We start from the raw sequence: 16,550 nt of genomic DNA on the forward strand, positions 1-16,550 counted from the left end.
ATTGCAGCAACAGCACTTAAGGGAGAACACCTTAAGCTCTTCTCCTCTCCGCACTAAGCCCAACTAGAGGCACATTCATGTGCACAGGCAATTCAATTCAAAAAAGCATTCTCCTACAGCTACTAGTCCTAGCAAAGAGCGACACCATCTATTCTAGCAAACCAAGGGAGATCCAAGCAGCAAAATCAAGAGGCTTAAAAAGAGAGTGCGTTTCAATACAAGAAATGCCGATTCTGATTTGAAACCACACCTTCCCATCTGCTTAAACCAACCCTTGGCTTGGTCTGCAGCTTCTGATTCAATTGCTAACAAGCCCTTCGTGGCAAAGGAGAGCCTTTGATATTAGTCCTACCGTGGCCTAAAGGAAAAGTAAAACTACTCAGGCTTCAGAATATACCTATTGATACAGACTACAGCAGGTTATAGTGATGAGAGAAGAGAGTCGAGAACCTGCAAGTGAGGTGGACTGAGGGGACCGAAGTATCTCCAAAGAAAGAAAACCCGCATCGACAACACAGCGGACATCGGCACCGGCAGCATAAACCTTCGTGTTCTTTAATGTCCTGTCTTTTCTTGTTCGCCGAGTTCTAAGCGGTCACAATTAACATATATCAGATTTCACACCATCAACGCAAAAGCTTAAGCTTCTAAGTTGTCGATCAAACCAAATCAGATTCTCTCGATTTTTATCGCCTTCCTTCAATCTTCACACACCAAAATTTCGGAACAGAGAATTGCAAGATTCTTTCCCATTCCTTATTCCCCACGATGAGCCCTCTTCGGTTTCTTCCAGCGCCATCGAGATCGCTGTTTCACGATGACGCATTCATTTATCCAAGAGAATCGAGTTTAGCAACACTGGCAAACATGAATCTTGAACCCTAGCCATAAATCGAAAAGAAGAGATGAGAAGAAAACATATCTCGAGTGAGAACCCGACGGAGGTGGCAACGGCGGCGACGAGGTGCGATGAAGCGACCAATGGAATTGAGCCAGATCCAAAAACAACCGAATAGGAATCCTGAAGAGAAGGGGGAAGAAGCACGCCGCGCGATCGAAAAGCAACAAAACAGCCATAGCGACAGTTTTAACGGTGGAATTGGATTGGATTGACAGAAAAGAAGAAAGAGAAGGGAGAAAGGAAATCGGATCGAAACGAATAGGATGCGAGTGGCGTCGAAAACGACCGGCAACCATTGCCACGTGAAAGTGGCGGACGGGAACATAGACCGATAACAAATATAAATAGTAACTACTTCCGAGTAACGAGAGAAGATGAACGTCAACACATTCCTTCAACCTGTCAAACCAAACCGTCTAAAGATAAATAAATATAAATTACTTCTGTCTCAGAAGAGACCACATCATTGTGGTCACCGTAAATAATAAAAAGCTTAAAAGCTTTTAAAAGGTCTTAAAAGAGACCATCATAATAATATAGAAAATTAAAGAGATTTAGAGTAAGAAAAATGTTTCAATAGGTAAGCGTACAAAAAAGACAATGCAAGAAGGAGCTAACAACACCTAAACCACAAAACAAGGGAGACACCAAAAACAACACCTACTATGAGATTTTGCGAATGCAAATTCTCAAGTTGTCCACAAGGGGAGTACAGTATTTCTGAGGTACAAAGAGAATAGTTTCAGAAGAGGACTGGTTGTCCAATTGTTCAACAGGGGCATCGCATAGCCGAAACTCCAGTACATCAACCAACGACAAATCATACAGCCAATTTGTCCTTCGCAAGCATGATCGATTGGATACGACTGAAAAAGCTCGCCCTGAAGCTATCTCACCACTATTACGCAAGAGAAAGCAGGTATTAGTTTCATGATGAATAAGAAATATAGATTGGAAATCCAAGAACTCATAGAAGGGGCTCCCGTCGATGAACGAAAGGGTTGGGAGGTGATGCTTTTTCGTGGCGTGGATGATCAGTTCTTTAAAGGAAGCCGCATAGTTACAATCCGGAAACAGGCACGAGGAAGGAGCATAGGTGCACTTCTCCGCGTGCTCCTGCTGCTTAATGTAAGCAACAGTTTCTTCGCAACCAAACGAGGCATGAGGGCAAGAGATCATCACGGATTCCATCACGTTCTCCAGAGCTAGATTTCGAGTGTAACTCAGGAGAGATTTACAGGTGTGGCATATATAACGAAGCTTCTCGTAGCATGGATGGCATGCAACATGACCATTTTGGCACTGAGAAAAATTACAAGAGATGACAGTATAAAACCATCTCCGTGAAGCTCACCTGTACACAACAGGATTGCTACAGACTAAAACAACCACCGATAGTCATGAGAGAAGAGAGATAAGAACCTGGTAGATAGGTGGCAACAGCGGGCCGAAACATACTATGCATTCCAGAACCCGGAGGGCAATGCTGCCGGTGTCGACGCCCGTGTCGTTGCTGTTGCGGCTTTTCTGGCTCCCTGCTGCCTCAGAGGGAGCAGTAGATGCATGTTCTACCTTCGATTTCGATTTCGATTTCGATTTCGATCCCGAGCACTTGGTAGAAGCAGCTTGCCCTCTCTTGCTCCTGGTGTACTTCTCCATGGCTGACAGGCGCCGAAGATGCAAATGCAACTGAGCAAGGATGATGCAAATATACTACTCAAGACGACTGCATGTTACTTGTGACTTCCCACTTTTCCATACGGGAAACCTGCAATAGCAGACAAGCATCATGACCATGAATCGATTGGAGAGTCGCCTCGTTTCCAGTTCAGAATGGCCCCTTCATATCCTCAAGAGACTCGTGTTGCCAAGCCTCGCACGCTTGATCAGTGTAAAGAAGGTACAAATAGAAACAGAAAGCTGAACACATTGCACATATAAATAAGATACGACACCTGAGCACTACGTAGTGAAACTTACAACAAAACTTCTACGTGAAATGATCCCCCCCAACTCCCATGCTAACGATGCTCTTTCACCAAACTGTGTTTTGTTATTATGCATCGTAATTCTTACGGTAACCTGCACTTTCACTGCATGTAGTTTCCTGTTCCATATTTCCCAAAAACGACACCTCATGGCGCACTTGGATTCTTCAGGCGTGGCCTCGTTTGCTGTTTCAAGATGGCCCGTTCGTATACCCCAGAGATCTGAGTTTATCTGTACTGGAAACAGATGTCTTTATTGCATATGCATGCATCCATTTGTCTATCTTTTACTTTCGTTCAAGTATCATATAGCAACATATGTACTAAACGCTTCCAATGCAACTCGGAAAAACCTTTGTTGATCGAACTGTTTGCAGGTCTGCAAAACATTTTATTGTGATCAGTAACTATGATTGGATAAAACTTATGTAACCAGCAGACCAAGAGAGTGATGAGGTCACAAGGCAAATTAGTGGTAGGACGAGAAACCAAGCATCGTATTTGTGATATTTCCAACATAAAGAGGAGAGCTTTGTAACGCCTAGAATTAACCTCTGCAAAGTTTTGCTTGATCGTACTGATACTTCATCTGACACTCAATCATAATGATCTTATCTGATTGAAAACTCAAAGAGTTACAAGTTTACTACTGATAGGACACATTTTGGTAATCTGTCAACTACTATTTATAGCCACATCAGCATCAAAATCAATATAACGGACCATGCCCCTCGGTCAACGTCGTTCCGCAAAGGTCGAACGACGTCGATCGAATACAGCGTCGTCCCACAAAGATCGGGACGGTGCCGCCCGAGCACAGTGCCATCCCGCAAAGGTTGGGATGGCACCAACCAAGTATAACGTCATCCCGCAAAGATCGAGACAACGCCGACTGAGTACAGTGCCGTCCTATAAAGGTCGGGACAACATCGAGTGTGACGTCATTGTTCGACGCCATGGCACTAAAGACGTCCAACATTTGCTTCAGGAGTAAGCCCACCGCCCGATGGGTCGACAACCATAAATATAATAGGTACGGTCGGTCCCGCTGAAGGATAAAAACCATCGCGGGGTCGACGATTGGAGATCGGTTCTTGGCTCATTTTCCGCCCAGTTCTAATAAAATCTTCGGAGGGATCGAAGTTGGGAGTCCCCTTCCCGACTCTGACATGTGTGTAGGGATAGGCGATAAAGTGGAAGACGACCAACCAAAGGAGAGTCTCCAGATCTTGAAGCCAAAGCTCAAGCCCGACCCCATCGGACGACGACTCCCACCGCCCAAGTACCGACGTGAATAATCTTGCACACGCAGGATCGAACCAAACCGTGCTAACCCCTCAGCAATGGTGTCAAAGGATCACTATCAACTACCAATTCAAAGAACCAGAGTTCGGATATCGTCTTCCACATTAGAGCAAATGGGGCTGGAAATAATTAGAGAAGATGGTTTGATGCTGAACACGGGAGAAAATTATTTCCCTCAAAGCCTTAAGCAAAATGGTCATCTCCTCACATTTTAAATGAAGTTGGGTCCGCTGGAATAAACGTAGTTGCGACACTAAATTGGAAGACACGAAGTATGATGGAACATGTTTTTATTACGATAATAACTAGCTATAATGTTTTCCAACCGTTTGAGATGAGCGAAAGTGACGACAATAAATCCTAATTTGTTTAAATCGTAGATCTCTCTCGATTTAAAGCGAGCTTATCAGGATGGATTTATGATGGTTGATATCAAAGCAAATATAATAAATGAGATTTGAGTGGACTGTAGATGAAGGCCTCAACTTCCTGCCAACGCGCATCGCACACGGTGGCATGGGATTAGGTAAGACCGTCCAGTGTTATCTTCCCTGTACATGCAGTGCAGGTGACCGGAGCTCACAGGCCTAGCTTGTAATTACGGCCGATAGAGCAACAAAGCTCCGTCCAGAAGTAGTGTTTATCCTTAAAACCATGAAAGAAAAAGAAGGATCCCATGAAGGCTCCGATTGATATTCCAAGTTTGGACTGAGCATGAGCTGGTGGCACATTTATTATTATGGCTGTGGGGGAGATGACCGCTTGGAAATCTATCAGTCAGCACGTGCTGGCCGTCCTCATGCGGCTTCTCGATTTCATGATATCCACAGAGTTTGGTCACTTTACTTCCTTCAAGAGTCGCAAAAGACTTTTAAGTTCTACCTGCAACTAACAAGCTGCACATCGCAACCCCCACCCCCATCGCCAAAACCACCAGTCTTCGGTCAACTCTCTCCCTCCTCGCCTTTCAACCACAGCATCCCTTCAATCTCTGTACCCACTTCCCTCATCCCCCATTCACGCTATATATCCTCCAACTCTCTCCTTAGCCTTCATCATCTCTCTCTCTCTCTCTTTGGTCTATACCTACAACAATGAGGAGTCCTTGTTGTGAGAAGCAAGGCAGCAACAGGAGAGCGTGGATAAAAGAAGAGGACAAGAAGGTCGTCGACTGCATCAGAGTGCATGGCGGAGCCAGTTGGAGATCAGTCCCCCGGGGTGCAGGTCGTCGGTCGACAAGCACATACAGCTTTTTATCATGAGGTGTAGCTTACGTTCGCTCGACGGCTAACCTTTGAGACTGTTTCTTGGACAGGACCTCTTCGACGCTGTCAGAGTTGCAGGCTACGTTGGAGCAATTGCCTCCGTCCTGATGTGGGAGGAGGGTGCTTCGAGGAGGACGAAGAGGACCTCATCATCAAGCTCCACGCTTTACTCGGCAACCGGTATGCTTACTGTTCCAGACTGGCCAAAGAAGCGTGTCGAATTATCTTAAGAGTAACGATCTTTCTCGTCCGTGATTTGATTGTTTTAGGTGGTCGTTGATAGCCGGGAGACTGCCGGGACGATCCGACGACGAGATCAAAAACTACTGGAACTCTCATCTGAGGAAGAAGCTCAGAAGCATGGGTGTCGATCCGGACAACCACCGGGTGACCCAGAACGTGCTGCTCCGTCGATCCCAGAGCTCGCACAGTGCAACTCTATCGAGCACCAACGACGCCACCAATGAGCGGGTGGAGTGCTGCTGGCGCTTCAACCCCGCGACGGAGGGCCACCGGGTTTGCTACGCCGACGGACGTCCGGAGGAGAACTGCAACGGCGGGTTGCCCGATCTGAACCTTGACCTTACCATCTCCCTGCCATCTTCGCTTGTAGAGAAGAGACCAGGCTCGGAGGATTCGACCGACCCAGCACGTCTCGAGAACCCAACGCTCCTCCTCTTTCCATAACTCGGTCGCACGTACGACGTGGAGTGATGGTGCAGCGTACGAAGGTCTCGGTTATGGAGTAGCGGAGAAGAGGGCTGCGGTTGCTGAGCAGCGGAGGCACTACGTACAATCTGACGTGTACTGTTCGATTCTATTGTAGCGTAAATATATTATTTTTATCCCTCAAGTATCTCCGAAAAATCAACGAATAGATGGGATCGATTACATATGAAGTCATAAACTTTGTCGTTCAAGAACGAGTACAAATGATCGGAGAAGCAAACGAACATGATCGTCGACGTCGCATACGGAAAACGTCCTCCGTTCTCTGTGTGCGTGTGCAAGCGTCGTCCGACTGTACGTATCTTGGAGCGTATAAATTGGCAGCAAGTAGATTTTGAAGGTTAATGTTGGATCTTTACTTGCGAAGGGTAATGTTGATGCGAACCTACCATTCCTTGTGCTTGCGTACCACATGACCTTGATTTTTCTACAGTCGTGATGGCTTTAAGAAGCTAAAATTTAGGTGCATGGATGATGGAAGATGAAATTAAATACTCCGAATCGCATGCCTCTTCTGAAAAGCGAGAGTTATTAAAGAGGATTTGCCATTAAGAGCTTGGTCTCTTTTCGGGACGAAGTGGGGCATGCAACATTAGTTTCAGATAAAGCCAAGATTGATATCCTTATGATCATCCGAAGGTCCCATGTAGGAAGGAAGGAAGGAACACACTCCACAGTGCTTCTGCATGCATTAGTTCTCCGGTCTGTGACGAACATCATCGTAATTAAAAAGATGGAAAGAAATCAAAGCCTTCGTTCTTTTTTCTTTTTGTTATTCGAGCGAGCTGTAGATAAGCATGCATGAGGGACCAGCCCTCGTCCGAGTGTCACTGTTCTCCAACCTGGCCATGGTGACACTTGACTGGAGGCCATGCCCCCCCACAGACTGTGCTGCCTCTTCTATCTTGTGATGACGGCGACCGTGGAATAGAAATCAGACCGTGGCTCTCTGTCTGCAACGAATGGATGGAACCTGGAACTTGGAACTGAGCACCCACCATACGATCGAGTTCATGTTGGACGTCTGATGTCGACGAAGAGGCAAAGTTCGAAAGGAACATGTGGAGTACCTAAAAGTCTTAACCCTTCGCTTGGCTGCAACTTGGAATGGCAACATGAGATCAGCATGTAAAGCTCCTGATATAAGGGGACACCGATTGTGCTCAAAAATTTTAATGTCGATGTGCATTGGAAGAATGGATGAAAGCTTGTCCAGCACGGGCTGTGATGTGGATGTTCTCACAGGACCGGACTTGTATGCGTGGGGTCCATGCGACTGTCGCATGTTTCATCTAGATTGCGAGAGACGGACCATTCATATGACTCATCGTGAAGGATGTTAGGATGATCGGTTCCTCCACCTAACATACAAACCACCTGAATATATAGTACAATCTTTATATACCTTTGAATAGCGAATAGCGCATCTCCTCCTCCTGCGAGTGCGGTAGATGTTGTTTCTACTATCGATTTCAAGTGTTATTTAGTTATATATTCTGGATAACAGGAACGAATAAATAACAAGTAACTGCTGACCTTCAAACTCCTAGCAGGGTTTTTCTTTTTTTTGGATTCTCAATTTTATTCTTTGGTCCTCTGCAACTTAGCATTTTAATTCCTCCAAATATTTAGATTTCATGTATCCCTTCAAATATTTATGTTCTTCTAATTTATCACCCCTATTAGCATTCATGAAGTAAATTTAGAGTAAACAAATATTTAGTTTGAAAATTCTTAAAATTTTAAATATCTGAAGCGCCCAGTACATTTCACCAATTATGACTCCTAATTTTCTAAAATTAAATTTACAATAATAATAACATGCAATTTATTAATTCAAGAGGAATATATATATATATATATATATATATATATATATATATATATATATATATATTCTTAAAAGATGTTTAGTCTAATTAAAATGTTGACATTAATATGCGACCAATCTTACAAATTTGTAAGTTTGTTAGTTTTGTATGACAAGTTTACAATATGAAATCAGTAATTTTACAGGAATATATATGTGTACTTTTATAATTTTAAACTGCTATAGTTCTGAATAAAGTTTTCCCTTCTTAAATTAATAAAATAATAATGAAAATTATTATCTCTTTTTTGTTTAATTTCACTGTTATTATCAAAATCCAACACAAAGGGTCGTCCCATTCTCATACCTGTGTCGCAACTATCTCGTGAAGAACATTTCATATTAGCGCATGATCCAAAGCATGAAACCCTGCACACTTCACATGATCTGCCTACCTTTCAACCTGTAGCATTCCCAACACCAAGTATAACAAGCCAAGGCTTCACCGGCTCGGGAACAGGAAGCACACATCACCAGAAAACGAGGCCTTCCCTGGAGAGAGAGGAAGATGCCGGAATACTGTGTGACCGGAGGAACAGGTTTCATTGCGTCCCACCTCATCAGAGAACTGCTAAGCAGAGGCCACACTGTCCGGGCAACGGTCAGAGATACAGGTATATCCAACTAGCTCTTTGTCTTTACGGACTCGACAAGGCCTCAATTATCTCTGTGACCGATTTGTTCCCTCAGAGGACGTGGCCAGGGTTGGGTTTCTGTGGAGCATGGGTGGAGCCAAGGAGCGGCTGAAGCTGGTGAAGGCAGACCTGCTGGTGGACGGAAGCTTCGACCTTGCCGTTGACGGCGTTGACGGTGTCTTCCACACTGCATCACCTGTCTTTGTTCCGCAAGACCAAAACGTCCAGGTCCACGCACGCACACTGAACTCCATTGTTGTTCCCTTCTTGTTGATTGTGATCTGTGAGTAGACTGCTAAGGGAAAATTTTGACAAAATATTCGTCTGTCTTCTCCGATTAAACCTCGGTAGATCCCCCGACTAGTGGGTCCTTTGTGCTTTCTCCAAGATGATCGGCGACAACACTGCGCTAGGTCCTCCTCGTTGGTCTTTATCATGTTAGGATATAATACCTGGTAGCTGCATCTGTCAAGCCTCTGCTGAACGAGTTCTTCCTCCAAACCGGTGATGGCCACTGCGCTGGTTGGATTATAACTGGAGAGAGAGAGAGAGTGAGAGAGTGAACCACTAAAGTAAAAAGATATGCACCAATGTCATGCTAGTCTCGACTGTTCTATAGATCTAATACCGATAAGGTTCAATTGTTGGCAGCAAGCTCTGATAGATCCAGCCATACAAGGCACTACGAATGTGCTCAAATCCTGCTCCAAAGCAAGCTCGGTGAGGCGTGTCGTCCTCACCTCTTCCTGCTCTTCCATCAGGTACCGATATGATGTCACTCTGGTTTCCCCACTCAACGAGTCACACTGGAGCGACCCCGAATACTGCAAAAGATACAATGTAAGCCTTCTCATATTCCTGACATGTTTTCAGCAGTGTGCTTTTCATGATACCCATAGAGCTTGCTCATCTATCTGGGAAGAACACTTCCGAACAACTCTTTGCAGCTGAATAATTTGTATATGGCATCTGGTTCCCAGCAGATGGCCAGGCCCACCAAAAAAAGGGTCCTTCCCTGCAAACGATTCCTGGCCAAAACAAATATGTGTTTGCAGGGAACCCAGATGCCCAATGCAAGTTAGTTAACTGACAAAGAACTGCTGAGAAGTTTTAGCTTGTGTCAGCAGCATATCGGCAAACTTCACATCCAACTGCGATGCGCTCTATCTGTATGTGATGGATGTCATTGACACAGCACAAAACTCTGGGTCTACCCTTTATTAATTTAAGCATCTCCAAATGGCAGCTGTGGTATGCATATGCGAAGACATTGGCTGAAAAGGAAGCATGGAGATTAGCAGAGCATTTTGGCATCAATCTAGTGGTAGTGAATCCATCTTTTGTCGTCGGACCATTAATTGCACCACGACCAACGAGCACCCTCCTCCTCATACTCTCCATCTTGAAAGGTAAATACACCTATGTTCCAATTTCATGCTCTGAATCACAAACATCACGCAAACACTTCAGTCTTGCTCTGTTAAAACCTGACCATCTTCTTAAAGGAAATATTTCCTGGTACCCGAACACAACCGTGGGATTTGTTCACGTTGATGATGTAATCTTCAGCCACATTCTTGCCATGGAGGACAGCAGAGTCTCTGGAAGGCTCATTTGTTCCGGTAGTGTTGCCCGCTGGTCGGAGATCGTGGAGATGATTAGAGCAAACAACCCATCTTATCCGATGGCATCCAAGTGATACTCTTTTGTTGTTCCCTGATTGTTTTAGTTATCAGGAGATGCCTCCTGAGTCAATATTACTGACATCGAATTGGAACCGACAGGTGCAATGACCAGGAAGGTGACAGCAATCCACACAGCATGGACACTACCAAGATCAGGGAACTCGGGCTTCCATGTTTCAAAACTCTCCCACAGATGTTTGATGACTGCATCAAGAGCTTCCGAGAGAAGGGACTCCTGTGAATAAGATGGCCAACAGAAGGGATATCAATGAAATAAGGTCCTTGAAAGTGACACATCACAGCCAATTAACATGAAAAAAAACCATAGTTTAGATATCCACTTAGCCTTAGATGCTATGATGCTTTCATCTATTTTTGTTTAATTTAGATTAACTTTTCCATTCAGTCTGCTTCCACATGATTTGTCACATCACGAGAAAGGTAATGTGATAGCATTTAAAGAAATCTTGGTGTGACTTCTTTTCTAAAAATAAATTCTAAATAATCACTGGGTTTGGTATTGAATTTCTTTTTCGATTAATGGCTTTGGTAATGTTAGAAAATGAGGTGTGAACTTACAAAGTCATAATCTCAAAATGAGACTTGCAAAGAAAAAACATGAACATTATTTTTACCAAGTAAATGAAGGTTGAACGACAGCCTGTACTTCTGAAAATATCCATACACACCAATAATGGTATCACAAAGGCCTTCACTCAAGTACTCATTGGAACGGTAAACTAAACAATCTGTATACAGACGTCCGGAGACCAAATATTATCATCACATCTCACAGCAAAGACCGATTGGAAGACTATGCTATTCTCTGCTTTTCAATTTGTATTTTATGTGTCTCATAATGCACTCAAGCAATTTGGTAAAGCTTTAGGAAGACAGTCACAATAAAGTCAGATAGAAAATGAAGATGCCTAATCATCTATTAAGCACAAGGGGGCCTTGTCAGGTTAGTCTAAACTGATTAAGTGCTCAAACCAAAAGGAACATGGCAACAGCTCTACCAGTCAGCTCCGACTAGAATCCATAGTCTCTAAACATTCAAGTCTTTGACAAGTAGGTGAATAGTATTATCAAGGATGATTCAAAAAGATCATCTCCAGATTATAATATCAAATCATTTCTAAGATATCGAGGACTCTTTGACATCAAGGTGACACTCATGCTTCTTTTGGATAGCAACATTAAAAGAAACCGAGTACGATTGCAGGATCCATCTAAAATCTCTCTAGACATCTTCAAGGATGATCGGAATAAAGCGAACAAACCATTCAGATGATCAGAATAAAGCGAACATAAGAAACCGAGTACGATTGCAGTCTCCGAACAAACCATATCAGATGGTCATACAGCTCTCAGTAAATTGACATCATAACGTACATATAAAAAATAGGAATCTCACGTAACTCATGGTCATTTGAGAAACCTGACTGACATGATCACTATTTCATATTTATGGAAGCAATCAAGGGAACTCCTGATTGATCGCAGCAGGAGTGAAATTCTAAGGAACGAAAAGCAAGCCCTGTTCCCTCGGATCTGATGGCCTCTCTACACCGGTAGGTGGATGGAAAAGGTCTTGCCAAGAAACCAGTGTTTTTCCACATGAAAGTCAAGCACAATGAACACAGGAACTTATAAGTGCCTTTAAAATATGATTTTAAGTCATTGACTCCCCTGGACCTAGAATGTATGCAACCCCAGTCTCAATCCTATGTGCTACGAAAACATGCCCAATTAGTTGGTTCTTTTCTTTCCATTGTCTCTACCACAACATCTAACTGCTCTGTTGACTTTAGTGAGTAAAAGCATTAATTTAACCTCAGAACAATAACCAAGTGCTACCACATTGACAACAAACAAACTCAAGCAACACCTAACATGTAGGCCTTGATTATGTGTATTAACAAAGACTTCACCCTCATGGCTGCAAATTAGGTGCCTCATTTGAATCTTGCCAGAACACTCTCTCATAATCCAAGTTCTTGGACTAATGAAGGAAACATAGAACTCTTTCTCGGATCTTGCTAGAAAATTATGGTTTTTCACTTCTTAAAAAGTGTTTGGTTGTCATTCCAATGTATAGAATAATAACTTGGGCATGCTGGCCCTATAGCATGAAGCATGGATTCTGATGTTGTATTCTGGTACGCGCAGATACGGACCATATGGTCACTCAGTTGCGTAGGACATAGAAATGAAAAAATATATATTATACATGTATAGTATGGTAATAACTGTACTCCTTATAATATTATATATATAAGGGACCCTGATATTAATTTATTCTTGATGTGTGTTATACATGAAAAATAAATTAGAACAAGTAATAAACAAACACTCGTAATCTATGCGCTGGACAACTTATATTCAATAACATAATGCTGAAAAGCTGCAGCAAAGATAACAAGAACTAAAAATAAACATGCTGATCCAAACAAATGACATCAAACAACAAATATGGAATCATAAATCCATCTCATACATCATTAAAAGATCAACATCCAACAATAAATTTTGAAAAACATATACACACGCAACGTCGTCCCAAAAGCTAAACTTAATTATAAAATAGCCTACCTTAAGGAAGAACCAACATGAATCTAGGAAATATCCTACGCCCATTTGTATCTCCTGCATATTTTGCACGGCAATATTTCCTCAACATTCTGTCACACAAAAAAAAAAAGGCATCCACACTGTTTAGATTGTACTATGAGAAATTAGCATTGTCCTTAAATGAATTTTGCTCACTTCAATGCATCTTTGTTGTTATTGAGCCTTTTGCCCCTTCATTTGTCAGTTGTGTCAACGTAATTCGCATTGCAATACAATGGCATGCATCTGTGATGGTTGGCAATTTAGCCAATAGTATAGCTTTATTTATAGCTACAACTACATTTATAAACCAGGCACGAAGATCTACTAGATTGGTGAACTTAATGAATACTAATCAAAGTACCAAGTTCTAGGCCTATCGTGCCTTTGTTCCCAAGGAAACTAAACTTGGCAAGAATAGAGGCGTACCAATTGGAGTGGAAGATTAAAAATTCAAATACAGGAGGATCGTGCCTCCTAATCTCTCTCGGATATCAACCATCCGACTGCTGCGATGGTGCTAAGAATACGCAGATGACAACATACATTAGGTTGTGTGCATGAGGAGACAGAAGGGTCGTTACCTCGATGGGGGCTACGATGGGGAAGTTGAAGGCACCGAGGGAGGAAGCGCCGCCACCAGAGAAGTGGGAGGACGGCGCTCGATTTGCACAGAGGAACGGCATCCTCCATCACTTCCGCACACGATCAGGAAAGCCCGTTACAGAAAGCTATAACGTCTGTAAAATGTACGGTGCGGCGTTGTGATCGCAATATATCATAAACGAACCATTGTAACGGCACGCGGGTACGTATACGCAATGCTAAGTAACATATTGTCGAATTTTATTGTTGTATACTATACTACTCGTTCTTTACGGCGGCAGATTTTTGAAAAACTTTTCTTTTTCAAAAAAAATTTACAGACCTTCATTGTTTTAAAAAGAAATTATAAAATATTATTATTTTTATAAAAAGATAATTTTTTTCCCTTTCTTTATTATCATTTATGACAATCACGATTAGTCACCTTCATCAATGACTTTGGTGGACGGATTATGGGCAAAAAAGGAGAGGTTGTGAGGTTATCATCGCCTCCATCGTCACCTTAGCGAATGGGTGTAACAGACGTTGTCTTCAAAGGTGTATGGCCCGTCCGTTTACTCGTTGTCACCTTAGCAAGAGTGAGGTTGATGATGACAATAATAAGGGAAGACGAGAGGGGAGGGTGGGCGAAGACGATATGTTACAAGAGTAATATTATTATTTTAAGAAAAAAAACTCTATGAGAATTAAAAAAAAGAGAGTGCTAACCAAAATTTTTTCAAAAATAGAGGTTTTATTTTTAAAAAATTTGCCCTTTTTTTTTTTAATAGAAAATACGAACCACCTACTTATAAATCTACTAAATATGGTATATATATAATTCATTTTTCATTTTCCTTTCACTTTTTTTTTTGCAAATAAAAATCTATGAAACGCGAAGTTGGATATAGTTTATTTCCCTAAGGAAATAATATTATTCACCTTTTATTTTTTATTATTAGGATCCATATGAACGTATGCAGAACAAAATTACATGTACATTTGATAAGGGGTGAGTCATGTTATGTTTCGGTGGTTGCCACATAAACTTAACTTGATGTTACATTCGATACCTAATCTTCGATTGAGCTCCCCACCTTGATTTTAATGCTTATGACAATCTCCAACATTGAATTCGTGTTAACTCTGACCTATTATATATCTCGGACATAATCTATAGCAACAACACCTTTATAATCAAAGGTTTCTTATATAATTTTTTTTAATTCGATATCAGTGTTTATATCGCCATAAGCCCATCAACTTACATATTTTTCTTTATATTTTTTATCATTAGTTGGTTATCGAAGTAGATATATATACGTTCAATAAATATAATAAAAATAATAACAATCGATGATTGTTTAATTAGTATCTCTTATATAATTTTTATTATTAGATAATTAGTATCTCTTATATAATTTAAGTAGATCTATATGACGTCGGTTAATCATCAATTATGAAAGAAAATTCTGATGATTATTTATATACTTAATTATCGGATATGCCATCGGACAATAAAAAAAAGAATAAGATGATATTTTATTCTTATCATTTATGATCGAAAAATATTTATAAATTTTTATAAGCTTTCTTCTCATCATTAATGTGCTCGTTAAGACTAAATATATTCCCATTTATGTCAACTGTAATCATAAATTTTTTTGTGCTCCCGTCTTGATCTTTATAGACGGTTGGTACCAAAAAAGTTTGATGTTTCTATCTTAGAGGCATCTTTGAATAATCTTGTACATACCAATCCAAACCATATTAGATTGATCAAGATGTTAATGATATTTTTTTAATAATTAAATATATCCTCTAATTAGAACTAAAGACGTACATCTAAGTTAGATAAAATCGAACTATCAAATATGCCACATTAGCTTAATATTTTCTTAATTAGCATATGGTTAAGGAGGATCGACTAACTATAAAAGGGGCACAAAAACGGAAGCTCTTATCCTTTTCTTTGTTTCTACTATCTAATCTATTTTAAGAGTTCGACATTGATCTTAGTCTAAATCGATGTCACATCGAGACATACAATAACTCTTTACGTGAGACCAAAGGCTCTAACATAAGTCGGATCCTAATAGAATTACTTATAATTCATTGCCAACATCATCCCCTAATAATATTCTATTAAATTTAAAATTATCCTTTCTCTCTTTCTAACTAAAAATCTTACTTAATCTTCTTCGATTGACTATCGACATAAGGATATTGAAATTCAAAGTGATATTAATACTCTCTTAATAAATATTTAAAAATAGGTAAGTCAAACAATTACTGAGACTATCGAAGGATATTTGATGTATATAACATTTAAGAAAAATAGTAACAATCATGAGTAATAGTAGTTATTTTATTTTCCATGCGAATGGAGATTGAAATGACATATTTGTTAGTGAACTTTTATGTCGTGATTGAGGTGTCAGCATGGCTCGGTCCAATCCTAGATGCGCAAGGTTGCCCATGCGGATACTTGGGTCACGTCGACGTCGAGTCGGGTTAGGTCCAAGCGTCGTCTCTCAAGTGCGATTCACCCTTGACGAGTTGCTGTTGTTTCGTTGTTAATTCCTGCACAAAAAATCGAGGTCGGGAGGAGGATTTCTCGACTCGACCCTTTCAAAGTTCAAGTCAGTGTCGTGGAGTTAAGGGGACTTAAGTGTCCTCCCTTCCTTATCAAGAAAGGGTTAGTTTTTATACCTGCAAGAATGAGTTGGTCGTACAGGATCAATTAACTACGGTTGGTTTCTCGGGTAGCCGGCTTAAGCTTTTGTGCGAGCGCCAATCAACCTACATGGATCGGCATTGCGCAACGTCGCCCTGAGCTTTCTGGGACGACTATACCATGATTATGTCATTCGTACGAAGGGGGCGACTAGTGAGTGTTTGTCACGTGTGTGCTACGCGTCACATCGGATTTGAAGTTACATGTTTGTATTGTCGTGTTTGTTTCCCTGGATCC

The 16,550-nt window shown here is 41.4% G+C and overlaps 3 protein-coding genes and 1 long non-coding RNA gene across 6 annotated transcripts; 2 read left to right on the plus strand and 2 right to left on the minus strand.

Moving 5' to 3' along the window:
• Window positions 1-1,564: 1,564 nt before the first annotated feature.
• On the minus strand, window positions 1,565-2,560 carry LOC135640782 (E3 ubiquitin-protein ligase SINA-like 7). The gene is made up of 2 exons (XM_065155516.1): window positions 2,324-2,560; window positions 1,565-2,203 (listed from the first exon to the last, which is right to left on the minus strand). The coding sequence occupies exons 1-2, from the start codon at window positions 2,558-2,560 to the stop codon at window positions 1,565-1,567; spliced, it is 876 nt and encodes a 291-aa protein (XP_065011588.1).
• Window positions 2,561-5,172: 2,612 nt separating this feature from the next.
• Window positions 5,173-6,358, plus strand: LOC103987390 (transcription repressor MYB4). The gene is made up of 3 exons (XM_009405681.3): window positions 5,173-5,418; window positions 5,510-5,639; window positions 5,729-6,358. The coding sequence occupies exons 1-3, from the start codon at window positions 5,289-5,291 to the stop codon at window positions 6,144-6,146; spliced, it is 678 nt and encodes a 225-aa protein (XP_009403956.2). The 5' UTR covers window positions 5,173-5,288; the 3' UTR covers window positions 6,147-6,358.
• Window positions 6,359-8,512: 2,154 nt separating this feature from the next.
• Window positions 8,513-11,040, plus strand: LOC135640581 (tetraketide alpha-pyrone reductase 2-like). Of its 2 annotated transcripts, XM_065155180.1 has the most exons (6): window positions 8,539-8,672; window positions 8,749-8,921; window positions 9,345-9,533; window positions 9,940-10,102; window positions 10,199-10,388; window positions 10,478-10,619. In XM_065155180.1, the coding sequence occupies exons 1-6, from the start codon at window positions 8,567-8,569 to the stop codon at window positions 10,617-10,619; spliced, it is 963 nt and encodes a 320-aa protein (XP_065011252.1). In that variant the 5' UTR covers window positions 8,539-8,566. The 2 variants fall into 2 exon arrangements, with proteins under 2 accessions (XP_065011251.1, XP_065011252.1); XM_065155179.1 differs by having other exon boundaries at window positions 8,513-8,672; window positions 9,940-10,388; window positions 10,478-11,040.
• On the minus strand, window positions 10,365-13,716 carry LOC103987391 (uncharacterized). 2 transcript variants are annotated; one of them, XR_001978382.2, is made up of 4 exons: window positions 13,576-13,716; window positions 13,148-13,237; window positions 12,974-13,062; window positions 10,365-10,613 (listed from the first exon to the last, which is right to left on the minus strand). It is a non-coding gene; the product is annotated as an uncharacterized LOC103987391 (long non-coding RNA). The 2 variants fall into 2 exon arrangements; XR_671890.3 differs by lacking the exon at window positions 13,148-13,237.
• Window positions 13,717-16,550: the final 2,834 nt, after the last annotated feature.

This window comes from Musa acuminata, chromosome BXJ3-6 (genome assembly GCF_036884655.1).
Source record: "Musa acuminata AAA Group cultivar baxijiao chromosome BXJ3-6, Cavendish_Baxijiao_AAA, whole genome shotgun sequence".
NCBI classification, from domain to species: domain Eukaryota; kingdom Viridiplantae; phylum Streptophyta; class Magnoliopsida; order Zingiberales; family Musaceae; genus Musa; species Musa acuminata.

Excerpts from the sequence above, each read along its gene's own strand:
- LOC103987390 (XM_009405681.3), top strand. The coding sequence starts at position 5,289 with ATGAGGAGTCCTTGTTGTGAGAAGCAAGGCAGCAACAGGAGAGCGTGG. Across the intron at positions 5,419-5,509 it reads ATCAGTCCCCCGGGGTGCAG|GACCTCTTCGACGCTGTCAG; the intron begins GTCGTCGGTCGA and ends TTTCTTGGACAG. Across the intron at positions 5,640-5,728 it reads CACGCTTTACTCGGCAACCG|GTGGTCGTTGATAGCCGGGA; the intron begins GTATGCTTACTG and ends TGATTGTTTTAG.
- LOC135640581 (XM_065155179.1), top strand. The coding sequence starts at position 8,567 with ATGCCGGAATACTGTGTGACCGGAGGAACAGGTTTCATTGCGTCCCAC. Across the intron at positions 8,673-8,748 it reads GGCAACGGTCAGAGATACAG|AGGACGTGGCCAGGGTTGGG; the intron begins GTATATCCAACT and ends TTGTTCCCTCAG. Across the intron at positions 9,534-9,939 it reads AATACTGCAAAAGATACAAT|CTGTGGTATGCATATGCGAA; the intron begins GTAAGCCTTCTC and ends TCCAAATGGCAG.
- LOC135640782 (XM_065155516.1), bottom strand. The coding sequence starts at position 2,560 with ATGGAGAAGTACACCAGGAGCAAGAGAGGGCAAGCTGCTTCTACCAAG. Across the intron at positions 2,204-2,323 it reads TGTTGCCACCTATCTACCAG|TGCCAAAATGGTCATGTTGC; the intron begins GTTCTTATCTCT and ends AATTTTTCTCAG.